General features: G+C 42.5%; 2 protein-coding genes across 2 annotated transcripts; both read right to left on the bottom strand.

Annotated features, from left to right (window-relative positions):
* Positions 1-1,043: 1,043 nt before the first annotated feature.
* On the bottom strand, positions 1,044-5,910 carry LOC311507894 (neoverrucotoxin subunit beta-like; the record flags this gene model as incomplete). Its single annotated transcript, XM_084572438.1, has 4 exons — positions 1,044-1,127; positions 1,518-1,588; positions 1,759-3,210; positions 5,823-5,910. The coding sequence occupies 4 exons, from the start codon at positions 5,908-5,910 to the stop codon at positions 1,044-1,046; spliced, it is 1,695 nt and encodes a 564-aa protein (XP_084428564.1).
* A 2,853-nt stretch (positions 5,911-8,763) lies between these two features.
* Positions 8,764-22,252, bottom strand: arhgap24 (Rho GTPase activating protein 24). The gene is made up of 7 exons (XM_084572145.1): positions 21,485-22,252; positions 17,058-17,265; positions 14,962-15,094; positions 13,825-13,898; positions 13,627-13,748; positions 12,351-13,536; positions 8,764-11,038 (listed from the first exon to the last, which is right to left on the bottom strand). Exons 1-7 carry the CDS (start codon positions 21,588-21,590, stop codon positions 10,774-10,776), a joined length of 2,094 nt encoding a protein of 697 aa, XP_084428271.1. The 5' UTR covers positions 21,591-22,252; the 3' UTR covers positions 8,764-10,773.
* Between the last annotated feature and the right edge of the window lie 1,542 nt (positions 22,253-23,794).

Below are 23,794 nucleotides of genomic sequence, written 5' to 3'. Positions count from 1 at the left end.
TGATTAAAGAAGAGATACTTGAGTTACTTGTGTTCTAAAATAATAACAAGAACATGCAAAACCACCACCACATTTCCCACATATCTTTTAAAAAATTAACTGATTACATGTTACCTAACTACCTTTTTAGTTACCTAACATTCACCTCAACTAATAATAATGTTGACTGATGATTAGTGATCAGGTATGAAGCATTAGAGTCGTTTTGGGAATCCCCTTTTTACTCATTAACAAATAAACTATGTAAAATACAACAACATGCTCTGAAACATAATGTGATTATACGGTATATTCTCTCAAAGTCTATTACAGTGACATGATGTTCTGTTGCTATGAAAAAGACAAAAAAAAAAAAAAAAAACAATCAAAAAACAATGAATATTTACACCAGTGAGTCTAAACTTCATGACCATTCACCGATGGAGCAAACTGATATTCTGTCAGGGTCTGGATGTATCGACAACAAGTCAACACATGGTTGGTGCAGTCACCGTGGTGGATGTGGGATCAATGTTTAGGTGTGAAGAACTGAACCACGGCCCAGGACCAGATGGTTCTGTCCGGATGACTTATTGGAACTTCTTGAGGCTTGAGGGATGGTCCCAGTCAGCAGTGGTGTGTGGCAACTGATTGACACTGAGACTCTACTGCACCACAGGTCAGAAGATGTTTTTGGAAATATGAGTGTCTAAACTAGACCCTGGAGTCAAGAAAGGATGTCACCTGGTCCAAAGAGTCATGTGGACAGCAGGATAAGTAATGACATCTAGATGCAGTTTGGGAAGAAGACGGTGGCTTAAAGGATCTGCTGCTGAAGTATTTCTTCCAGATACGACACCTTTGGTGGTCTGGTAGAGTCCAGGTCTGGTATCAGTAGAGAGGCATAAAGTTTAGACTCACTGGTATTAATAGTTATGATATCTTGTAGCACCACAAAACCTTTAAACATGGATTAGGTCGATATGCAAATATAAACTCAGAGTGAAGTAAAGAATTTGTTTTTAGTTTACTTTGTTTGTGGTTACAGGTGTTTTCTACTGTTCTTACTCAGCTGGGACCAGGGCAGCATAGTTGGAACTCTCGTTAATGTAGAACCCTGGGTAAAGCGGCTCAGTGAATGTGTGTGCCTTGAAGGAGTAGATGACACTGAGTGTGTTAGAGGTGACTTCGTAAATGCACAAATGACCAGCAGGCCAGTCTAGAAACACTCCAATCTGTTTGCTTCCAGGACATAGCTTAATGTCCTGCCACATGTTATTATTATGCCATGCTCTATAATAATTCTGTGGACTCACACCAAAATACCAAGATAGGGCATTGCATCCGAACTTATTTTCTGGGCCATTTCCTTTCCTTGTGATTCTGTTGTATGTGACAGCAACACCAATAGAAGTACCCTCACTCAACTCTACCTCCCAGTAATGGCGATCACTGAGCCCTTCTTTACACAAAACCTGAGGCACCATATCAAACCTTTGTGGGTGATCAGGATATGTCTGCTTTTTTCCACATTTCACCTTCTTCTTGTCCTCAGACAAAGTGAGCCAGTTGTTTGCTGTTTCTCGGTCGAGGGTGAGGTCACAGTAGTCTGATGGAGAGAACAAGACAATAATCTGTTACCAGTTATCACCATTCACTCTGGTTGACCACATCAGTCTCACATGAAATCATTTTAATTCTTAAAATAAGTTCCTCAATATGTTGATGAGTAGAAAATAAAATATATATATATAAAGAAATTGACAAAAAGATACTCACACCACATTAGATCCTGTTTGTCTGTTATAGCTTTGGGTTCAGGAATATCTGGCTTTGAAAAATCCTCCGTGATCAGGATGCCATCCTTGTAATGGTACATGGTCGCTCCTTGGAACTTCTCATTGGGTACAGCTACAACTAGGAAATGAAATCTGCTGCTGCTACTCAGTCCTTTGGCAGTTTTAGAGAATTCAGTGGCTTTCTGTTTGGTTAACACTTCATCTGAGAAGAACCACTTGTCTCGTGTAGGCGGAGTGACTGTTTTGGATTCATGACTCTGCAGATAGTCGGCCATCTGGTCCATGAAGGGGTCATCAGTTTCCAGAGAGGTGAAAACAAAGCAGAGAGAATCACCTGGAGCCAGAATCTCCGTGCCAAAATCGGACTTGTTCGGGGCAATCTTTGTTCCTTCCATCATTTTTACACAGAACTTGACAACACTGATTTCTTTCTCTGCATTTTCCAGCCACTTGTCTAGGTTTTCCTTGCTGAACGGTGACATCTCCTGGTTGTCAAGTTCTTCCAGAGAGCTACCATCTTCTGTACCTGCACGGATGGAAGAAAACTTCTTCTGCATGGCCTGTTTGAGTGTTTTTGTATAATCTTCACAGAGATCTTTGAATTTGCTCAATTTTTTGTGGATGGGTGGAAAATGCTTTACCACTTCGTCATCCAGAGCATCATTGCATCTCATTTCTATTTCCCTGAGGCTTTCTAGAGCATTCTCAGCTTTCCTCAGTAACACAACGCAAATCTCTCCTTCACACTCAGGAGCTTCTGGCTCCAGACTCTTCAGCGGCGTCAGGCAGACTTTGACAGGAACCGTTTTTTCTTCATTTTTGTGAAGTAGCTGTGGAAGTTGCTTGTAGGTTTTCACTGCCTCTTCAAATGTCGCAGGATTGCTTTCTAGAATAAAGTCGCCGTGGAATGTGCAGGAGAATTTCTGTGTCATTTTTTTTTCTTCATCAGTCAGCTGGACTTTAGCTTTATTTTCAATATCAACTGATGGGATCTTCTTTATCACAACTTCCATGCTGCCCTGGATGTCCCGAACACTGCTGCTGTCCAACTTCTCGCTGTCAAACACAAAGAAAGCATTTGCCCCATAAAGGATGCCGGTGACAACGTGAGTTGCAGAGAACTTCTTGTTCACATCTTTTATTTGCATGTTCTCGGCTTTAAGATCAGTCAGTCGTTCAAATGAAGTTGTAGCCTTGTACTGAAGTGTCACTCTGCTCTGGTTCTTGAATTTCTTCTTGTCATTCAGATAACTGGCAGATCCTCCAACTTCAATCAGCCCACACAGGAAACTGGCCTTCAGAGAGGCTTGAACATTCAGCAGAGTCGACTTGGTATCAATGGAGTCTGATGTCGTAACATTATATTCACTGGTGCTGTGAGGCTGCCTAGTCCTGTTCTTCTCAATAGTTTCTCTATCCCACAGTGTGAAATCTGTAGAACAGTAAGCAGTAGATTAAAGTTTGTACCCTCTGGGTGCAGAGGAACACTTTACATTGCATATTTCGCAGTGGACCTTATGATCAACTGATTGTGGTAGGAAGCTGTGGCCTCCACACCTTACATAGAGCTTGCAAAGCGGCTTCATCATCATGTGGCAACTGGACAAAGTTCTGAGGGCCATGCAAACACTCTTCCATAATACACCTTCACAGTTCTTACCAAAACCACACAATTTCCACTGCCATTCTGTGGCCACCGGTGGCTTGAGAACTTACCAGCTGTGGAGAGGGCTTTAGAGGTATGGCATTCAGTGACCACATGGATGCAGTCAGGATGAAGAGGCTACCAAATCCAGGTACCTCATCTTTTGACACCCTTGAAACGGCACGGAAAGATCATCTCATCATAGCAAAACTTCACTTCTCCATGTCTGTCATCAGGACCTTCAGACCCTTCCCCTCATTGTTTTAAATATTACCAGGATCCAGATAATGGATTTACTGGTTGTTACATAGGTCACTCTATTATCCCCGTCAGAAACTCTAAAGACAGAAAAAGATAGGAGAACTCACAGTCCTAGAGTTTAAGAAGGACTGCATCAAGGTGATGTCAACTATCCTGCAGAAAGTGCAAGACAAGAATATCCCATTGTGAGGCAGCTGGTCTGTCTGGACCCTAGAAAGATGTTCTCTGATCCAGAATGGAGACAGGGAAAGCTAAGGTTTCTGCACGATAAGCAGTTGTCAGGTGTCTCAGCCGGTATGAGAGAATAAAGTTTTCTTTCTGCATTCATTATGATGTCTGTCTCTAAATATAAAAGAAACTAAGAGTGAGGTAAATAGCATCTAAAGAAGTGTTAGGTATCCAGCAAGCGTATATTATTACTATGAATTTGCCTTGTTCTTATCTAGTACCTAGTGTGACTGTAAAATAAAGTGTTTGCATTTTTCATTGAACTTTGCCTGTGCCTCTGTATTGTTTCTTGCAGGTGACGTGATTACACAGCAGTTCTGTGATTTCTTATCCGTTGAGGCTAGAAACGACACCTTCCACTGCTACCAACCCACTGAGACAATGGTGGATGTCTTCCTCCTTCAAGATTTCCAGAGCAAATGCTACTCTGAGCTATGGGAGTTTTGTAAGAAGCTCAAGTTCTTTTGAAGAATTTTTATTGTCTTTATCCATAAATGATACATGCCAAGTTTGGTGAGAATTGGATGAACGGGCTAGGAGGAGTTTTGCTTTGAGGTGCAATTTTTTCAAAATGGCAGAAAGAAATGGTGGGTGGAAATGGGCGTGGCCTAGTCTATTAGAACCAGTGCTATATAAGGAATCAGAGGGAGAATTTTGTTTCTAGGGCACAGGGTTCTCGAGATATGAGCCAAAACATAAATTGGCTTATTATAGCCAAGCAGCAGACATGTGTATTGACACCTTGGCAAAGTGACATGCTAGGACTTCTACCAAGTTACCAACTCTGATGCCTTTGGCCTTTGTAGTTTGTCCTGAGCAGACACTTTCAGGGAAAAAGAAAACAATGAAGGCGAAGGTGTAGGCGAAGAATAATAATAATAATCGCAACAAAATCAATAGGGATCTTGCAACTTTGTTTACATGTACCCCTGGCACCCTGATGGCACAGCTCATCACCAAATCAAACACGTTAAGGAAGCGTTACGAAGAAATTGGCAGAATTATAACAGGTGGAGGAGGAACTGAAGAAAGCCTGTAGCTGCATGCCTAAGCTGGAATGTGTTGTTTTTCAAAACTTTTTTCACTGGACCAAAAAGTCATGTTTTTATGTTCAAATAAATGCTTCCATTTGTGTTGATTGTGTCATTGGTCTTAAACTTCATTTCAAGTGGCATTAAAAAGTCTTACATTTAACTTGCATGAAGCTGTAGGCACCCTGATATAGAAATAGTTGAATGTTTAACAATATCTACAACTTTGGGCGACTAACATTTGAAGGGTTTTGTGAAATTAGTGCTCATTTTATACTTTTGTTTTATTTTTCTGTCTTGTAATTTGTAGATTATTGTTTGAGAAAATAGCAGAATTATCTGAAGCAGGCTGTCATATACATATATCCATTAATACTATGTTTAATCCTAGTTCGAGACCTTTGGAAATCTATGTTACTGTATGTGATGGAGCACTCACAAATCTGTTGCAGGATATTGGTGTAATCATTACACAGTCAAAACTGAAGATCAGATCTAGAGTTTGTACAATGACCAAAGATTTGAATTTCATAAAGTTCTTATTGAGCCGTATGAGAACAGGATTCCCACAGAGATGTAGGTTTCACAGAGATTGCGTGACAAAGAAACCTTTCATCATCTGTGCAGATGCTGTTTTAAGAATTTCCATCCCACCTAAGTTTTCGCGTTGCTTAATACTTCAAGGATTGAACAAGTAGTTTAATGGTCACTTTGTAAACTACTACTAATAGTAGTTATACCTTCAAGGTGCAAAAACTGCCAAAATCTCTCCAAGTAAATACAAACAGGAAATTTCTAAACTGCAGCCACTTTCATTTTTAAAGAAAATCAGTAGCTATTTGTGCAAATGTGGATTTGCCACAATAAGTCACATCTCACCTGTGAACAGTTTATCATTCCGGGCGTCGTACAGCATCCCTAGTGCAAAAGGTCGACCCAGAGCAGCCACATCCCCATATGAATCCATGTCTCCAACCTGAGTTAAGTAGAAAGTATCATGTATAAAACCAAACACTTTCTAAATTAGACTGATATCAAGTAAAGCTGTCAGGGGTACAGCAGGTGTTTTTAACACATTCGACAAGACAAACTGACTGGCTTTTAGTGTAAAAAATCTATTACAATTTAATATGTAAGGAAACTAAAATGCTAAAAACAAAATTAAAAGAACTACAGATTTCAGTTAAATCAAGTATCTGTTTATCCAGTTTTTCATTACCTGGTGGAGGTTTGTAGTTCAGTTGAGTTGTCTGAAAGTCTTCTTGACTCGTAAGTGAAGCTTCCAGCGTACAGCTTTATCATGTTTAAAACTCCACCCCCTGTCTGAAGGAACACCTTCAGTTGTTTCCGGCCTTTAGATCCATTTTATTGAGACTACTTTCTTATACAACAGTCATTCAACTGTACTGACAAAGACAAATAGAATAACTAATAAATGTTGGCACATGTCCATTGTAGGTAGCCAGCTGGAAGCTGATTGATCAGTGACTTGTGACTGGTACTACTACACAGTATGACCATTATCATTGTGTTCCACTGAAAGTGCAACTGAATGAAAGAGGGGGTCACTTGCTGTATATCAGGTTTTCTGTTATCTACAACAACAGTTTTGCCTGGACTTGTTTCAACATGAAAATACCTGATGTGATATTTCCAGTTAGCCTCACGCTATGTCATCTGCAGCTTCCTCGTCTCAGGCTTGAACATATCATTGCACTCGATGTCTCTGCCGAACCACCTGAATCATCATCTGCTGCAATAAATGAGAAGCAAAGCAAAACCCTGGTGTGATCTGATGCCGTCACTTTCACAACTTCTTGCTGTCAAACACAAAGAAAGCATTCGCCCCATAAAAGATGCCGGTGACAACGTGAGTTGCAGAGCACTTCATGGTCACATCTTTTATTTGCTTGTTTTTGGCTTCAAGATGAGATATCGCCAGTCGTTCAAATGAAGTTGTAGCCTTGTACTGAAGTGCCACTCTGCTCTGTTTCTTGAATTTCTTCTTGTCATTCAGATAACTGGCAGATCCTTCAACTTCAATCAGCCCACACAGGAAACTGGCCTTCAGAGAGGCTTGAACATCCAGCAGAGTCGACTTGGAGTCCATGGAGTCTGATGTTGTAACATCATATGTACTGCTGTTCTGAATCTGCCTAGTCCTGTTCTTCTGAATAGTTACTTTATCTCACAGTGTGAAATCTGTAGAAAATAAAAAATACCTATCTGTAAATCATGCTAAGTTTTGTGAAATTCGGGGTGTAGGGGGTGCTACAACCACTACATGTTTAGATTTCACAAACCGCTACAGAAAACTGCTTGAAATTTGACAATAATAATATCTGTGGATGACTCCTTACAAGCCCACCTAGTTTCTGTCACAAAGGGTAGCGGGGATTGGAGGTTTGGACCCAGATGCAGGACTTAAAGGGGGAGGCAAGAGTTGGCAAAAAAAGATATTTAATTAACAAAAAAACAAACTTACAAAACCCAAGGACGCTGCCAGTATGGCAGGAAATCCAAAAAAAACACAACGTGGCATGAAACATGAAAATCTATGACATGATCTTGGCATGAAACACTTAACATGAAACGCATGGCGAACAAGCAGTAAACAAGTAGTATGACGCGACAGAAACAAAGGGGAAGGCAGGGCTATAAATACACATGAGGAACAGGGGTGACGAGACACAGGTGAAGCAAATGAAGAATTAACACAAGGTGAAACCAATGATCTAATCAAAAGAAAACATGGGATAACAAAACAGGAAGTTGAGAACTTAGCAAAATAAAACAGGAAACAGAACAGAAAACTATGAAAGCCAAGAACTTAACAAAATACAATAAACAGAAACACAAGAAACTAAACCATGATGGAAACCATGACAGAAACGAAAGACATGACGGACAACATGACGGACAACATGGAAAACCAGAACTTAACAAAATACAATAATGCTCATGCTCCCTGAACCACTCTTTCACAATATGAGTCCCATGAATCCTGGTCATCTTGGAATATGCCCGTTCCACCAGGGAAGAAATAACCTGGTCATTCAGTATATTCAGGTAGTCAGCTGACCTCATTCTTTGGGCACATAATGTTGCTGAACCCAGACCTGAGCAACTGCAGCAACCCCAGATCATAGCACTGCCCCCACAGGCTTGTACAGTAGGCACTAGGCATGATGGGTGCATCACTTCATCTGCCTCTGTTCTTACCTTGATGCCCTCATCTCTCTGTAACAGGGTAAATCTGGACTCATCAGACCACATGACCTCCTTCCATTGCTCCAGTGTCCAACCTTCATGCTTCTTAGCAAATTGAAGCCTTTTTTTTTCTGGTTAGCCTCACTGATTAGTGGTTTTCTTAAGGCAACACAGCTGTTCAGTCCCAATCTCTTGAGTTCCCTTCACATTGTACGTGTGGAAATGCTCTTACTTTCACTATTAAACATAGCCTTGAGTTCTACTGTTGTTTTTCTTTGATTTGATTTCATCAAACATTTAAGTGATCGCTGACCACATTTCTTCCTATTAGACGATGGTTCCCCACTATCCTTCTAGTTTTTAATAATGCGTTGGACAGTTCTTAACCCAATTTTATTAGTTTTTGCAATCTCCTTAAATGTTTTCTCTTCTTGCATGCCAATGAGTTGACCCTTCTCAAACAGACTAACATCTTTTCCACGACCACAGGATGTGTCTTTAGACATGGTTGTTTAAGAAATGAGAAGCTACTCATTGCATCAGTCAGGGTTAAACAACTTGTCAGCTGAAAGATAATCACCCATGCAGTAATTATCCAATAGGAGGCTCGTACCTATTTGCTTAGTTAAATCCAGGTGGCAACTTTCTTTTTTTTTTGTTTTCTATGTTGCTCTGCATTTCTTGAGTCCAGACATGTTGGTTTTTGATTTGGGTGGCTTGAATGTGGGACCAATTATGTGTCCCAACACAAGAAAAGAACAATAACAAAAGAGACGCACATGAAAATGTATCTTTATTCATATTAAGTCATATTTTTTTAAAGTTCCTTTGTGTATCAAGTATCATGTCATGAAAATATTCCACTATCCCAGTCCTCTCCGTCTTGCCCTTCGTCCATAATCTGCTCTTTTGTGTGGAATTCACAGAACGAGGTGACACTGTCAGCTTGGCCTAAGCCTATTATTTCCCGGCAAAATGAGAAGCGCAGGTTCCCCCCTCCCTCCTTCGGTTGTTCAGGCACTTTTCACCCCCCACCCCCGTCCGCGTGCACATTCCAGATGTCCTGCAATGACCAGCAGCAGGTTTAAATGGGACCTGATCTCCAGAGGAGAAGTAGCCAGCGGCAGGCGCGTGTGCACACATAAACTCCTTTTCTTTTTTTTTTTTTAGACTTCTTACGTCCTCAGACCTGTCCCGTTTTGTACCCATTAGCAAATCCGCATTGCGCGTAGACATTTGGTTTAAGGCGACATAAATACTCTTCATCAATATACAGTCATTATACAGATATTCTACACGGATCCTTGTGGCCTCATGCACCATCATGCACACACCACTTGCTACTGAATCTTGCAGGTGGGCCGATACTGTCCTCAGTGTTGACAAACTTGATGCTCCAATGCCCTTTTTTCACAGTTATGACCCACAAATGCAGCTCTGAGTTGGTACTTCTTTGCAGCCGATTGTAGTTCTGCGCTAGCTTAGAACGGAAAAGCAGCTGTGGGGAAATTGTCAGACAAACGATTGGAGGGTTGTTGTCTTTTTTAAAATGGCGACTCATCTACTTAATCTAAAATTCCCAATAGCATTCATGATAACAGCTACGCATCTCATAATGGTGAGAGTACAATTTGTCACTTGAAAATATATATATCAGGGATTTATGCCAATGACTCCAATGGATTTTTACAAGCTAAGAAACATTCAATCAGCTTAAAACGTGCCATCTGAACGCCAGTCAAACCACAGTGCGGACTAACAAGTAGTGTCTACGCTTAACTACAAAATATTTACAGTACAGGCTCGTTTTTTTCTTTTTTGGTCATGGGTAAATGTAACAGCACAAAAGCACAGGCACATATACAGCATACTCTCCAAGTTAAACGGTACGTACACTGACGGACAGGACATTCAGTACCAACTTGCGGAGGCTAAACAAACACGTAAGTGCAAGAAAAAAAAAATCTTAATACAAAATAATCACACGTCGATAACTTTGCCTTAAATATCAGATAAACATTTTAAGCATTACTTTAAATTCTCTTGAGCACGTGACTGTGTTTTTCTGCATTGTTTCCCCACTATGTACATGAGCAGACACAGAATTACACTGACAAGATGTTTTTGGTTAGATGTTAAAAGTGAATAAAAGCAGGGAGGAGTTTGGCATGGTCTTTGTCTATTATCAGGTCCAAGGTTGGTATTATGTTTTTATTTTTCGCCTTGTACATTTTACCTTCCTTGCTATCTACCTAAACGTAACGTAGAGTAGTGGTAGTAGTACCGTCTGTCATAATAAACCGTGGAGTATTGTCCCTTTTCTTGTCTTCGCAGACTGATGAATGAGCACCAACAGTTTGAGTAGGCAGGACAGTGTTCATGAGTAGTTTAAATAAAGCTATATACAGATAATGTCGCTCTGGCATCACTCCAGGTGATGTCTACATTTACACTGATGACTTACACAGCTCCTTTTTATTAAATTAAACCACGCCTTTAACCCCTGCGTCGTCATTTCCCAATATGCCTCCTTAAGTCAGCAGCCAAAGATGTTCACATCATGTAGTAAACCGTTTCCAGTCTTCACCGGCATTTCAGCCCACTCTCTCAGCCTCCCCCTTCACTGGATCCAGATGGGGTTGTTGCGGTCCGGTCGGCGGGGGTCGGCGGCCGTCGTGTTGCCAGTGGCAGTGAGGTCACTAAATGTGGAGAAAAACTGCTCCATCTCTTTCTGCAGCATCTGGTTTCGCCGCTCAGCGTCGTCCTTGGCCCGCTCGGCGTTGCGCAGCTTGATCTCCGCCATGGTGTACTTCTTCCTCTCCTGGTCCAGCTCCTCGTGGAGGTTCACCATTTCTGCCTCCAGCTCCAGGTTACGCTGCTCCAAGCTGCAAAGGAGGTTGAAACAAGATTATGAAAATAGATAGTAGCGCCTGCAGTGAACTGGCAATGTCCCATCTGAGAGCATAAAACAAGTTGGTAACAGCTGCAGTTCATTTTCATTTTCTTAATGACCCATAATAAATTACATGCAGCAGCCTAAGTCACTGCTGAGAGACGAATTGTGTACTGGAGGGAAACTTCTTTCAAGAGTTAGCCAGTGGTCTATTAGCTTAAAACATAGTACAGCTCTAATGTGTTTACTAAATACATTGTTTTGCATTAGTAAATGAAAAATAACTTGCATTACAACAAATTTACACCGAGATCCTAAAGTATTAAATATTATACACATTTATAAAGTGACAGGTGTACCGCTCATGTAGCTAACTGAACCAAGTGACTAAGCTAACGTTAGCTTGATAACTGATGCTAGCGAAGGGGAATCTTTTCCCTCTCCTTCTCTCTGGGTTCTTTATATCTGTTGTAGGAGAAGTTCTCTAATCTAATATAAATGAACTCCGAATGCCAATCTCGAGAGGATGAACTAAGTTTATTAATCATGCAGAGATGGAATACAGAGTCGATATCGAAACTTGGCCATTGCCGTTCCTGTTTTATGATGTCTAGAGGACACAATATCATTACAGAAAAACAACTCCTGTTTAGGTCAGGGTTCGACGGCTGTGTGCTTCCTCTTTCCAGTTCCTCAAACGCGAGGCCATGTCCCCTCATGAGGTCATAAATTGACCTCAGTTCTGTTAGCATAAATGGATATGCCACGTTAATATCTACCTAGTTTGTTACTTGATCAATTGTTGATCAGAAGAAACTATACAGTACGTATGTCTTAGAAACCCATATACATATAACTGAAGACTCTACTAGCTAATACATTTCTTATGTTTAATGGTGAAACCCAATTTGCCATTATTTTTAAACCAGCTAAGAGTTTAGGAAGGAATATAGGCCTGCGTTTAAACTTAACTGCAACACAGAGTTCCCCAAAGGATTACCACCCATGACTTTGGTTCCTACCACAGCATTCACCTTACTGACGGTGAACCCGGAGCATCATGGGAACCCAGGTGGAGTGGCAGGGGCACTGGCAAATTTTCCTTTTCAAACACAGAGCTGTGACAACCAGAAGAGACAGCTCTGTCCTACCAGTATTCTTATATTTGGCTTGTTTCACTAATTTGTTTCACTACCCAGACAACCAGTGCCTGGGATGTCCACTAAACTGACCCAATTTAGATGTCAGCTGGATGCAACACTGCTTTCCGATATTCAAATATCTTATCAATACTACAAACCTACCTCTTTATCCTGGACTCATATTCAGTCTTCTGCTTGTGCATCTCCTGCTTAAGGCTGGCCACTAGACTGTGCAGGGCACTGTGGCTGCCAGGTCCATTGCCAACGGTGAAACCATCACTATTATCACTACTGCTGGTGCCCCGACTGCTCCTCCCTGCTCCATCGCCACCTCCTTCTCTGTTGCTGTTTCTTCCCTCTCCCTCTCCTCCTCCTCCACCAGACTGGGGAGGCTCATTATCTTGTGCTGGTCCATCCAAGTCTTCGTAGTGGCCACCGTAGAAGTCCTGCTCTGGGCAGGTAGTGGTGGAGGAGCGGCAGGAGGTGGAGTTGTCAGGAAGAGAGATTTCACAGGAGGACGTGGACCAGGTGGCGCTGTCCACGCTCTGCTTGTCCTCACAGCTGGTGTTCAGACAGGTGTTGGTTATCTGGTTTTGCTGCTGCAGGTTCTGATGGTTTAATTGTACATTATCATATGTTGACAGGCGATTCTGATTGGCTGTTTGATCCCCGTTGGAGCAGTCGCGTGTTTTGTGGCTCTCCCGCAACATGACACAGCCGTTTGGTACCCATAGACTATTGCGGCCGTTCAGACTCCCCGTGACCATGTCAGTGCCAGAAATACCCATGCGCACGACGCCAGCCCCGTTCCCCGCAGAGCTGTTTCCACTCGTCACGCCACTCGTGCCCATTTTTGTGCCTGAGCCTTTGAGCGTTCCACTACGACGCACCGGTAAACTCCCACCTCCTGTCAGAGTCTGGCTCTTTTCCATATTGGGATCTGAAGAGGGCGAGGAGCTGAAGGAGCCGTTCGTAACAATCCCGCTGCCTTTACTGAAGGCCGGGTTCTTCTTCACAGTCAGCGGGGGACTGCGGGTGATGTCGAAGCGTCCTATGACACCATTGCGAGGGCTCGCTGATCGCGGGGAGCCAGAGTTGTCGACTTGTTGGCGGTGTGAGGGAGACTCGGGGGCTTCCCAGACACACTGCCGCATCACCTGCGTGTTGTTGTTCTCTGCATTCTGAGACACTGTAGTGATGGCGGAGGTAGTAGTAGTGGCTTGTCGCCGTGGCAGTTCAATGTTGTTGTTGACAAGCTCAAGGCTTGTGGGGCTGTCCTCATCTCGAGGGAATAACACATCGTGGCGGCCGATCAGAACTGCCATGAGCTGCTGGACCAGAACAGTACCTGATAAAATGAGACGGCACGTCATTATCTGCATTTTTAAACCGTTATTCATTACAGCAAATTATCGGAAATGAAGACTTGAATGCTGACCTTCCATAATTGCTACTGGATCCTCAATTTTTGGCCTCAGGATATTTGGCCCAAAGACCGTAGCCAAGTTCTGGACGCTCATTTTATTCACTCCTGAATATGACTGGACTTCATCGAGAAATCTAGGAAAAAGAAAAACGTCAGCTTTATAACGGTTGCAATTTCATATCGCATCCGCTTCGGCTGTTCAATCAATACCTGCAGATGTACTTGAGGAGGTTGTAGTTCACTGGAGGTAGACTTTCCACAAGCTTTCTCAGCTCCTTCATACCCTGCAGATACAACATGCTTTCAAGTATTTCAATCAATAATTCACAGCCCAATGAGAAAACAAATCAGTGGAAAAGGGGGAAAACCCAGCCTGCAACAGCTGGAGAGTTATAGGTCTTGGCAAGGGCAAGATGAACATGCAGAGAGAAAAAACACACGCCACCTGTGTCTGTGGCAATAACCACAACCCATAGAACTTTATGGTTATGGGCCGCATATATGAGCCCCATTAAAGGATTTTTATGAAAATAAGGATTTATATTTTATAGACCAATACAAGGTGATTAAAATATCCATCTTTTTCATATAAAAACAATTAGTATTGCCAGAAGATGCATTTTTTTTTTTTATATATAAATCTTTACAGGAGGATTTTAACAACTAATGGAAGAACCCACTGGTATTTTCTTCGATTTTACAAATGTGTACCATCTTTAGAGGAAAGCCTGAGTGTGAAACATTAATCAAATGAAACAAATATTAATCAATATAACCATTTATATGCTGCTTACATTTATGCACCACTGAATCTCAAGCGATTTCTGCAGGATTACGCAGGATTACCTGTGCGCAAACCTTAACTGGTAAAGTTAAGTTTCTTTCCATGAAAAATGTGATTTTTTTTTTTTGTATTATTCTGTTCCATTTTTACTTCAAAGTCCCAGAAGCTTAAAAAGCAGAGAAGCTCTCACCTGCACTAAAACATATTTCTGGACTTACGGGTAGGAACACACCATGTACACACACAAAAGCCGCAGACTTGGGTTTTCAAATGGTGAAGGTGTTTTGGACACTGTGAGGAAGCAAAAGACGGCTTGTTGACCGCGCCTCATGACAGCACAACAAAGTCACTGTGTGAGAAACAGTGGAGCGTGGATGACTGGGAGGCAAGAGACCACATTTATTCCCTCACAACAGGACTTCGGGACTTTCCGCGCCAAACTTTTGTTGACATACATATAAAGTGAGTTTAAAATTATGTATGCCTGGGGATAAAATGTGTGAAAGGCAATTTGTAGTTAGGTATGGGGGGGAAAAAGGAAGTCATCATGTCCTCTTTCTTACCATTTCATCATCTTTGCTGAGAAGCTTGGCACAGGCCAGGAACTCATCATACTTTTGGAAGGGGATGACGGGCTCCGGCAGCTCTCTGAGATACAACTTCAGCAGAGACGCTACCGTGTGCACGTCCGTGTTACTGGTGAGGGAGACGAGACGGCAAACAGAAAAGATGGCAAAGTTTAATGAGTAGAGGAAAATACGAATCAAGCCTCTTACAGGAAAAGTACTGTAGGGAATGTGTGTGACTTAAAAATACAACAGTTCAATTTGTGCATCCTCACAAAAACATTCATCATGACATTATGACCACCTCCCTAATATGGTGTAGGTCTCCATTGTGCATCCAAAACAGTTGTGACTCATTAGAGAATGGACATGGGCCTTCTGAGGGGAACTTTGGATCCTATGGGTTGAGGGGTGTCATTGCTATGGGATGGAGGTCCCTGGTCTGGTCTAGGTGGGTGCTACATGTCTAAGTAACATCCACACGAATGCCAGGTCCAAAAGTTTCCCAGCAGAACATTGAATTGTCACAAGATGATCAGTGTTATTTACTTCTCCTGTCAGTGGTTTTAATGTTGTGGCTGATCGGTGTATATCAAGGCAAGAAACCTAACATAACAACAAGCTAGCATCTTCATAGATCACTAATTAACAACATGACTAACAATCTATTTAGATTTAATGCAGGTAGGCCAGCTTTCACTTCATTTTCTTCTTTTGTTTCTGTAAAGGCCCAATGTATAGGCTTTAGTGACACCTAGTGGCGAGGTTGCACATTACAACCTACTAAATACCACTCACTTTCAAAGCGTGTAGAAGAACCCGCTGACACTTAATTTAAATAAAATAAAAAAAACAACGGTTTGTGGATACGTGGATATGAAGGGCCTAATTTGTAGCACAGAAACACAACAACTTCTAGATACACTTGGAGATTTAGTAATCTGAGAATCCTTCTTGATGGCTCATTCCCACACATCTGGATGTGTTATTTGGCTCACTCCATGCAAGAAAGCAAATACTCATAATTTTGCTGGGACATGGGGCAAAATATAGAAAGGTAGACAAACAATAGAAACACAACGGCAGTTCGGATGATCTGCAAAAAAAAAGCCAACATGATTTCCACTGTCTGGCTTACAGACAGTAATGAGCCAACATGGGGCAGCTGGTGAAGCAGGTAGGCGGTAACCGGGGCTAACGAGGGAACCAGCTAGGTGACGCACAGTTAGGAACACAAAATCAGACACGGGTGGGTGCAGTTGTTGCACAGCTATGGCAGAATTAGTGCACAAATGTGTCACTGGGAAGCTGACACAATCGCGGAACTTCTGAGTGTGAATTTGTATCCCGTGTTTCTAGGAAGTGGCGGGATGTTGACGTACAGCCGTGCTTCCTGACAGTCCTGTCCAGGTTTTTATTAATGGTCATCAAAGAAGAGGGTGAGGGGTGGTGTACGGAGTGAAAGAGAATACAGAGATTACAGTGGAGGGGGTGGTATACCGTCACTCACGTATTTCTCTGTCAACGTGAGTTATGGGTAAAGAGCTGTGGCACTAAAAAACTGGTTTCAGTGTTCACACCACATATAATACCAAGGCAGACTGTGACCTCTCTCTTGAACTCTGACACGCTAATTTGCAGCAATCAATCTTGGCAAACAGTTGAAAGATTCCAAATGGAGGAAGCTACTGTAGCTTTATGTTTGTGCTTGGGCAGTGAATTGAAATCAACTTTAAACAGAAGAAGCACTGAGAAAGAGATTAGATGTACAAATACTGTCGGTGACTAAGCAAGCTTCTGCTAGCTGATGGTAGTTAGCACTTCCTGTCTTCAGTTACTTTTTTGGGGCCTAAACTTCTTTTTGTATTGATGCATGGATCTTCTTCCACCTGCCTTTCTATGGGTAAAGTTTGTGTTTGATAAAATGTGGAGCTGGATTTAAATTTCCTGAATGCCAAACATTTTCAAATGTTCCAAGCTGAAAGTGTTTCCTGAATTGAATCCGCCAAGAGTCTGAACACGTCTACAAAGCATTGCAATGTACAGAAATCCAACCAGCCAGTGTGCTCGTGTTTTTTTTTTTTTCCCCTTACCAATCAAAAGAAGGTTTCTCTCCACAATCAAAGGCATCCTGCAGCTCTTTGACCAGGTTGGCCTGTCCTGGCAGCCTGAATAGGCCCTCTTCCCGGAGGCCCCACTGCCGAATGAAATCCACACACTGCTCCACCAGCATAGGGGCCAGCTTGTTCCCAAAGCGGCGTTCATAGCGCACGGTCTCCTCCAACTTCTGACCGAAGATCCCTTTGAGACAAAGGTTTCATGTAGGTATGAGACTGACAATAAATGTAAATTGTGCAAGAAATCAGTATTCTGTTTTTATCCCAGAGTTAAACATGTATTCATTTATAACAGCTAAGCAAAAGCACGGCTTAGTCTTTGAGATATTAGGCACTTTTAAACATTTCAGAACATCAACATACCATCTACAGCTTAAAGTAACATCAAATAGAGCGATTAAATCAATTGAAAGAGTTTCATGATAAGGATGTCCAGCCAGTCCAAGCAAAAAAAAGCGCACACCCACAAAGCCTCGGTCTGATGATAAAACTTCCTGCCGAGCACCCTCTCGCCTTTTGTCCGAGGCGGACGCCGCAAAAAAAAAGAAAGAAGAAAGAGACGGCTCTCCATTTGCAGCCGTCTCATGTGGACGCAACACAAGAGGGGATTAAGGCGGCCTTCCTGAGAGATTTGGATCTGCATACTTTTCCGGTCTCCAGACATAGACAGAGGCTGCTCATACACATGCGTACACGTGGTACGACAAGGTACGGTACGGTGGCTGACCTGGGCCGAGCTCACCGGGCTCCTCGTGCTCCGGACGCATCAGGCAGTAGCTTAAAAACACTCGGACCATGTGGCTGAAATATTCTCATTTCATTTCACTACAAAGAATTTATTTTTAGAAAGTAAGCTAATGGCAATAATATCATGGTGTGTTATCGTACTCACCCCTCTTGAAAATGACACAACTCGCAAGCTTCCGGAAGAAACGCCTATTAATAAATTTGTGATAAGATAACATACCAGAGGTGCAGAATTTAAAGTGCCTGCAGTGTGGCATTTTCCAAAAACCGGCTTCCACCTTTGCAGCTATGACAGCAATCCAAATAACTAAGCTGGAATACGAAGGATGCATCAGTTTGGTAGTAGGTCAGTCAGACTGTTTTCGTTTCCATCCTTCATAAAATGGTCTTTGTTGAAGCCTGGAGTCGCTCTCGGGACTTTTCTATTTCAGTCTATTACAGAAATCCAAATAAGACGAAACAGTAAACAGTCAGAAAATCCCAAGAAGCATCTGTCCATCCGCTTTTCTAAATTTTAGACGGATCAGAGTGAAATATAGATGAGTAGAGCTCCACCGCAGTGAAGAACGATTAATATCCTCATGTATCGAGACGCGCATCAGAGAACAAACGGGAACAAAAAGTAGCCGGACGAAAACGAGGTCATCCCTCCAGACGTTCTGGTCATGAGTCTGGGAATGTTTTCCAGGGTCACATGTAACTGTGTGTGTGGACCGGCTTATGTAGGCCGTGTGTGTTTGTATGCATGTTCCCTGTTCCCCCACCGTGGTCTGGGTTTTACCACAACCTCAAGGCTGCAGGACGCACGAGTGACACTTCCGCTCTGCACGCACTCAACTGTCCCCTTCAACACAAACCTGCTGCACACACACTCCAACACACTTAGGGAGGGAGGTCTTTCCACAACACGGCCGAATTTTTCCCTTTCCAGGCTTACCTCTTTCTTGTCTTTGAGTTATTTTCCTGTTGCATGAATGTCCCTCAAATATGATCCCATGCTGATATTAAAGCCTTTCTCACTTTATATTAAATAATTATATTCACCAACAGTAAAGCAAAGCCACCTTCATCTTGTATATCTCATATGCAAATTATGATTTTTCTGCCAAACTACATCAGAAGCAATACGGTTTAACTTTGAGCCTGATTTCACTACAATGAGTGACAAAACATATGAAATGTCAATCAAAGTATTACAAATATACACTGATCAGGCATAATATTATAACCACCATCCTAATATTGCATAGATCTCCCTTGTGTTTTGACTCATCAGATAATGGACATGGGCCTTCTGAGGGTGTCCTGTGGTGTCTGGCAACAGGATGTTGTTAGTCGGGGCCTTTGGGTCCTACGGGTTGAGGGGAGGGGCCTCCGTGGATCATCCCACAGATACTTGATCGGGTTGGGATCTAGTGAAATTGGAGGCCAGGTCAACACCTGCTGGTTTTAGTTGTTCCTAAACCGTTTTTGTGTGTGTGTCTGTGTCAAGCTGCATCCTGCTGAGTGTCATCGCTATGGGGTGGGGGTGCCTGGTCTGGTCTACGTGGGTGCTACATGTCTAAGTATCATCAACATGAATGAATGCCAGGTCCAAAAGTTTCCCAGCAGAACACTCTCACTGACTTCTTCTATCAGTGGTCATAATGTTATGCCTGATCAGTCTTGCTGATGCATTAACAATAAAGTTACAGTTTCCACGATAATAATTGCTTTTACGCTAAAAAGACAGAAAAATCATAATGACATGATACAAATAAGGAAATTATAACTAAATGCACACAATACACTCTTTAGCTGTAGCTCAAACATTTCAGCAAAGTGCTGATGTGTCTTAGAAGCAGAATTATCTGTAAATTAGGACAAAAGCTGGTTTGCCGTTAGACAGTCTGGCAGCCAGATTGAAACAGATACTCACCAATGCGCAATGTAAAATGAGCAGATGATAAAAAAAAGTCCAAACCAACAAACAGAACATCTCCGCATGGCTGAACTGATGTGAGGAAATTACTGTAATGATCACCGATATCACTGAACGTCACTGCAGCACAGACATCAGGCAAAAACAGATGAAATCAGCCAAGCAGAGGACACTGCTTGGAAATGTAATGTAGGACCTATTCATTCAATAGCAACGATAACAATGTTGTCAAACTGCAAATATGCAACTTATACAACTGGTAGTTACCATGAAATAAATCTCCAAAGATCCAGATGGAGAAGCCACAGCTGCACATTTCTCAAAGGTCTGACTTTCACTCTCTGTCTTGTCCAAATGTTTGTTCAGGCTGGCCAGTAATTAACGCTACATCATAGCAGGCAGCACAACATGACAGCAAAGCGTCCGAGAGCTTCGTTTTGGGAGCCGTCTCCCCGTCTGTCGCTGTCTGAACGGAACTTTTCGGCACACTTCAGAAGAGATGATCGGCCAATCAGGGCTCAGTTGGTGTCTGCTGCTACTGCAAAATGTGAAAGGTTCGAATATGTGTGTGTGTGTGTGTGTGTGTGTGTGGGTGAGACAGAGAAAGCCCAGCTCCGCTCCGACATAGAGCCACCTTTCCTGTGGCATCTTTGACAAATGCCTCGTCCTTTTGAAGAGCAGTCAACTGCAATAGACATCAAACTCCCTGCACTGAAAACAGAGGGGCCGGCTCGGCCCTCGTCTATTCACGCCGTCACCGGGATCCGCCCGAAATGCCCGTCTGCTCACACAAACGTTGCGCTTGTGGCCCGCTCGTACACAATGTAGGCCAATGTCTGCCAGGGCAGTCAATAACGAGCCACAGCGGCACAGCGGGGGACTCGATAACCAGCACACCGAAGTCAGGAACGATTACATGAGAACAATTACAGTGTTGTGAACTATTTGGTGACTACTATGCTGCAGTTTTTGTTGGTTTATTTCACACGTGGTCAAATAATGTGATATAAACATGGTGATTTCTTTCGTTAAAAGCATGAAGAAAGACAAATCATGCAGGATGACGACACGCCAAAAGAGTGGAGATTCAAGCTTTGGATTTCACATTATTTTTAAAACATGCAAGGTATTCCCCACGTCTTGTAGTTGCAGGAAATGGTGATGTCAAGTATTGCAGACCAGTAACCAGCGAATCCAGTACTGTACCTCAAACTTGCTGCAAAGTTTTGTTTCTGTCATGCGCCAGCAAATGAAACGAAAAACATACAGACTGTACATAATGTATGCCGTCTCACAGAGGCGATTCTAGAGTCATCTGAGGCCATTTTCACACTAGGCCCCAGATAACAGAGCTGGACACGCTGCTCTGCAAGCTATTCTCACTAATGGTTTCACTTCCCACCATCTCGCTTTCTTATTCTCTTTCGTCACTCCCAGGGAGATAACTTCTTTTCATTTTGAACCGAACATCATTTTAATACTCAGCGACATTGTCTGGTGGAGGCCCCTTACAGAGGTCTTAGCACATTGCCACTGCTGTAGTTTAAATTATGCAGCCCTCAGGGGCCACTTAGTGGCCTTCGTTGCCTGTTAACAAGCTGCACCTCTGCACAGAATCAATACAAAAACGTGTCCATCCTTCAGCCCTGTTCAACTCACAAACCATGAAGAGGGCATAAGAATTTCATTAAATACCACAGATTATTCAAACAACTATAGCTGTGTGGGTGCTCACCTCCTCCAAAAGGCGCCCAGATGACCCTCCGGATTGTCTTCACCCAATCCTCCATGTCATTCTGGGTGCTGGCCATAAGAAGGTAGGTCTCATGGTTGGCTGTCATCCGCTCTCTGTCTCCCCCTGTTCAAATAAAAGACGGAAAAAATTATTAAGTGATTAAAACACACTTACAAAAGCAGTCAGGGAAGATCTAGTGGTGTAAATATTATCTTAAAATAACAGAAAATCAAACCATCCAACACAAATACGACATCAGCACTTCTGTTCTCGTCTGACGTCTTTATCCAACGGCAATGAACAACTTTCAGCTAACCGGTGTTTTGATTTTAACATAAGCATTGGCTAGTTTTAAATTATTAAAATTATCCCAACTCAGAAAATACACAATCATGTATGAATCAAGCAACAATATTCGGGCATTAACAATTAACCCATCGCAGAACGGCCAAAAAATGCAGTTCCCCAAATGGCCACTTGAGGCTGGCTTCAAAAGTGAGTAAATCCCCATAGACGGCCATTATAAAAGGTCTAACTTTACAAATGAAATAAACATGTTTAAAACCTATTAATCGGGTGTCTATAGTTAAATCTAGTGGGTCGAATTATTGTATAACTCGCCTGTTTTTATTATATTAAGGCTTAAAGTTAATTAAGGGTGCGGATGCTGTGAGTGACAGACGGATGCCATCACAGGTTTATTGCTCGCGCATTTTACAAGTAGCTGGGAGTTAGGTGGAGTCAGCCGCAGCCAAGATGGCGACAGCCGGTGCCACCCACACTGAGATTCAAAACCAGCCTACAGGAATCCTATAGGTCACGCAGCGGAGGGTATGGCAATCTTTATATGCAATCAATGGTATGCATATGGAAAGAGCACGATCACAGGAGACCTCAGGTTTCCACATGACACTTGTTCCATGCTGGATCGTAATTATAGCTTCCAAACGACTCGCGCTGCCATAAAATCCTGAAACTCAACTTTACGATGAGCGCAGCAGACGGATGTGAAAACAGCCTTTAAATGTCTCTGGACAGGTCATTCTGCACTTCCATATGAAGCACATGTAAGCGAAACACTGAGTGAGTAGGCAACTTTAAAACAAATGGCTTTAAAAGCAATAAGTCACCCAAACCCGACACAACCACGATGTGTCTCTACACACACACATCAGCCGCAGTCATAAATCAAAAGAAATGTTTCTATGTCAGGGGCACCAGCGCGTGTTCCATTACAGACACTGTATCCTGATTCGACCTGTGGATAATGGCCACAAGCACTCTGTTTCTCTGTTGTCATGTGATACTGGACAGGCTAGAGTGGAGGGTCTGGACCTGTTTCACATAACGAATCGGGCTGCAGGGATCACCATGGCAACAAAACCATCTCCACAGCTCCACTCCAGCTCTATGAAGATGACAAAAAAAAAAAACAGACAAACAGACAGGGATTGGTGGCATTTTGCAGCGATGCACCTGGTCTATTATCAGAGGCGATGGGCTTTTGAAAGACAAACAGAGTGTCACCCCGACAGTTGAATTATTTATGACTCTGACCACCAGGGATCCTGCCCCATTGATCGTATCCCGGGATGAGATGTTGCATCTGAAAACTATTTATAGACAGGAAGACAACATGACGGGTCTTAACGACTTCTGGTTTAAACGAGTCTGAACTCTGAATGAATATGTCAGTGTTTTGCATTTTGAATGACAGCGAGTGAGGCGCTTAATTTGGCAAGATGCACAGATCAGAATGACAATGATTGAGTAATTGGTGGTGGGAGCGAGAGGTCAGAGAGAGAGAGACAGAGAGAGACGAACGTTTATATTTGGAGACATACTTTGACAGTGAGACTGATGCTCCCTGTCAGTCTTGATGAGATCTCATTAGCAGGCAGCAGATGCCAGTGTTTGTCTTGGGCAACATTCAACATGTCCACGTCTTGTCTTTAAACGCTACCGGATCCATTCAAAAACACACACTGTGACAATAATGAAGCTGCAGTCGACGCAGCCAGCATGCCTCACTCTCGGCACGACATCTCTAAAAAGAAGCACAAGGAATAATTTAAATCTTCAGAGGACTTTATTTTACTCCTGCTCAGGATTAATTTTATTATATCTTATCAGAACTCTGATAAATCAGTGTGTAATATGCATAATTTTCCGAGCAAAACGTAATATGCTCTCTAGTTTAGATTTTTCTAGGCTAGGCTCCTGGTTGGACAATGCAGTCCATCTTAAATTGTATGCATCTTGGATACTAAGAGATTGCAACAGGTAGTTTTTCAGCAACTTATTTTGAAA

This window comes from Chelon labrosus (genome assembly GCF_963514085.1).
Source record: "Chelon labrosus genome assembly, chromosome: 22".
NCBI classification, from domain to species: domain Eukaryota; kingdom Metazoa; phylum Chordata; class Actinopteri; order Mugiliformes; family Mugilidae; genus Chelon; species Chelon labrosus.
This window is presented reverse-complemented; position numbering and strand designations above follow the sequence as displayed.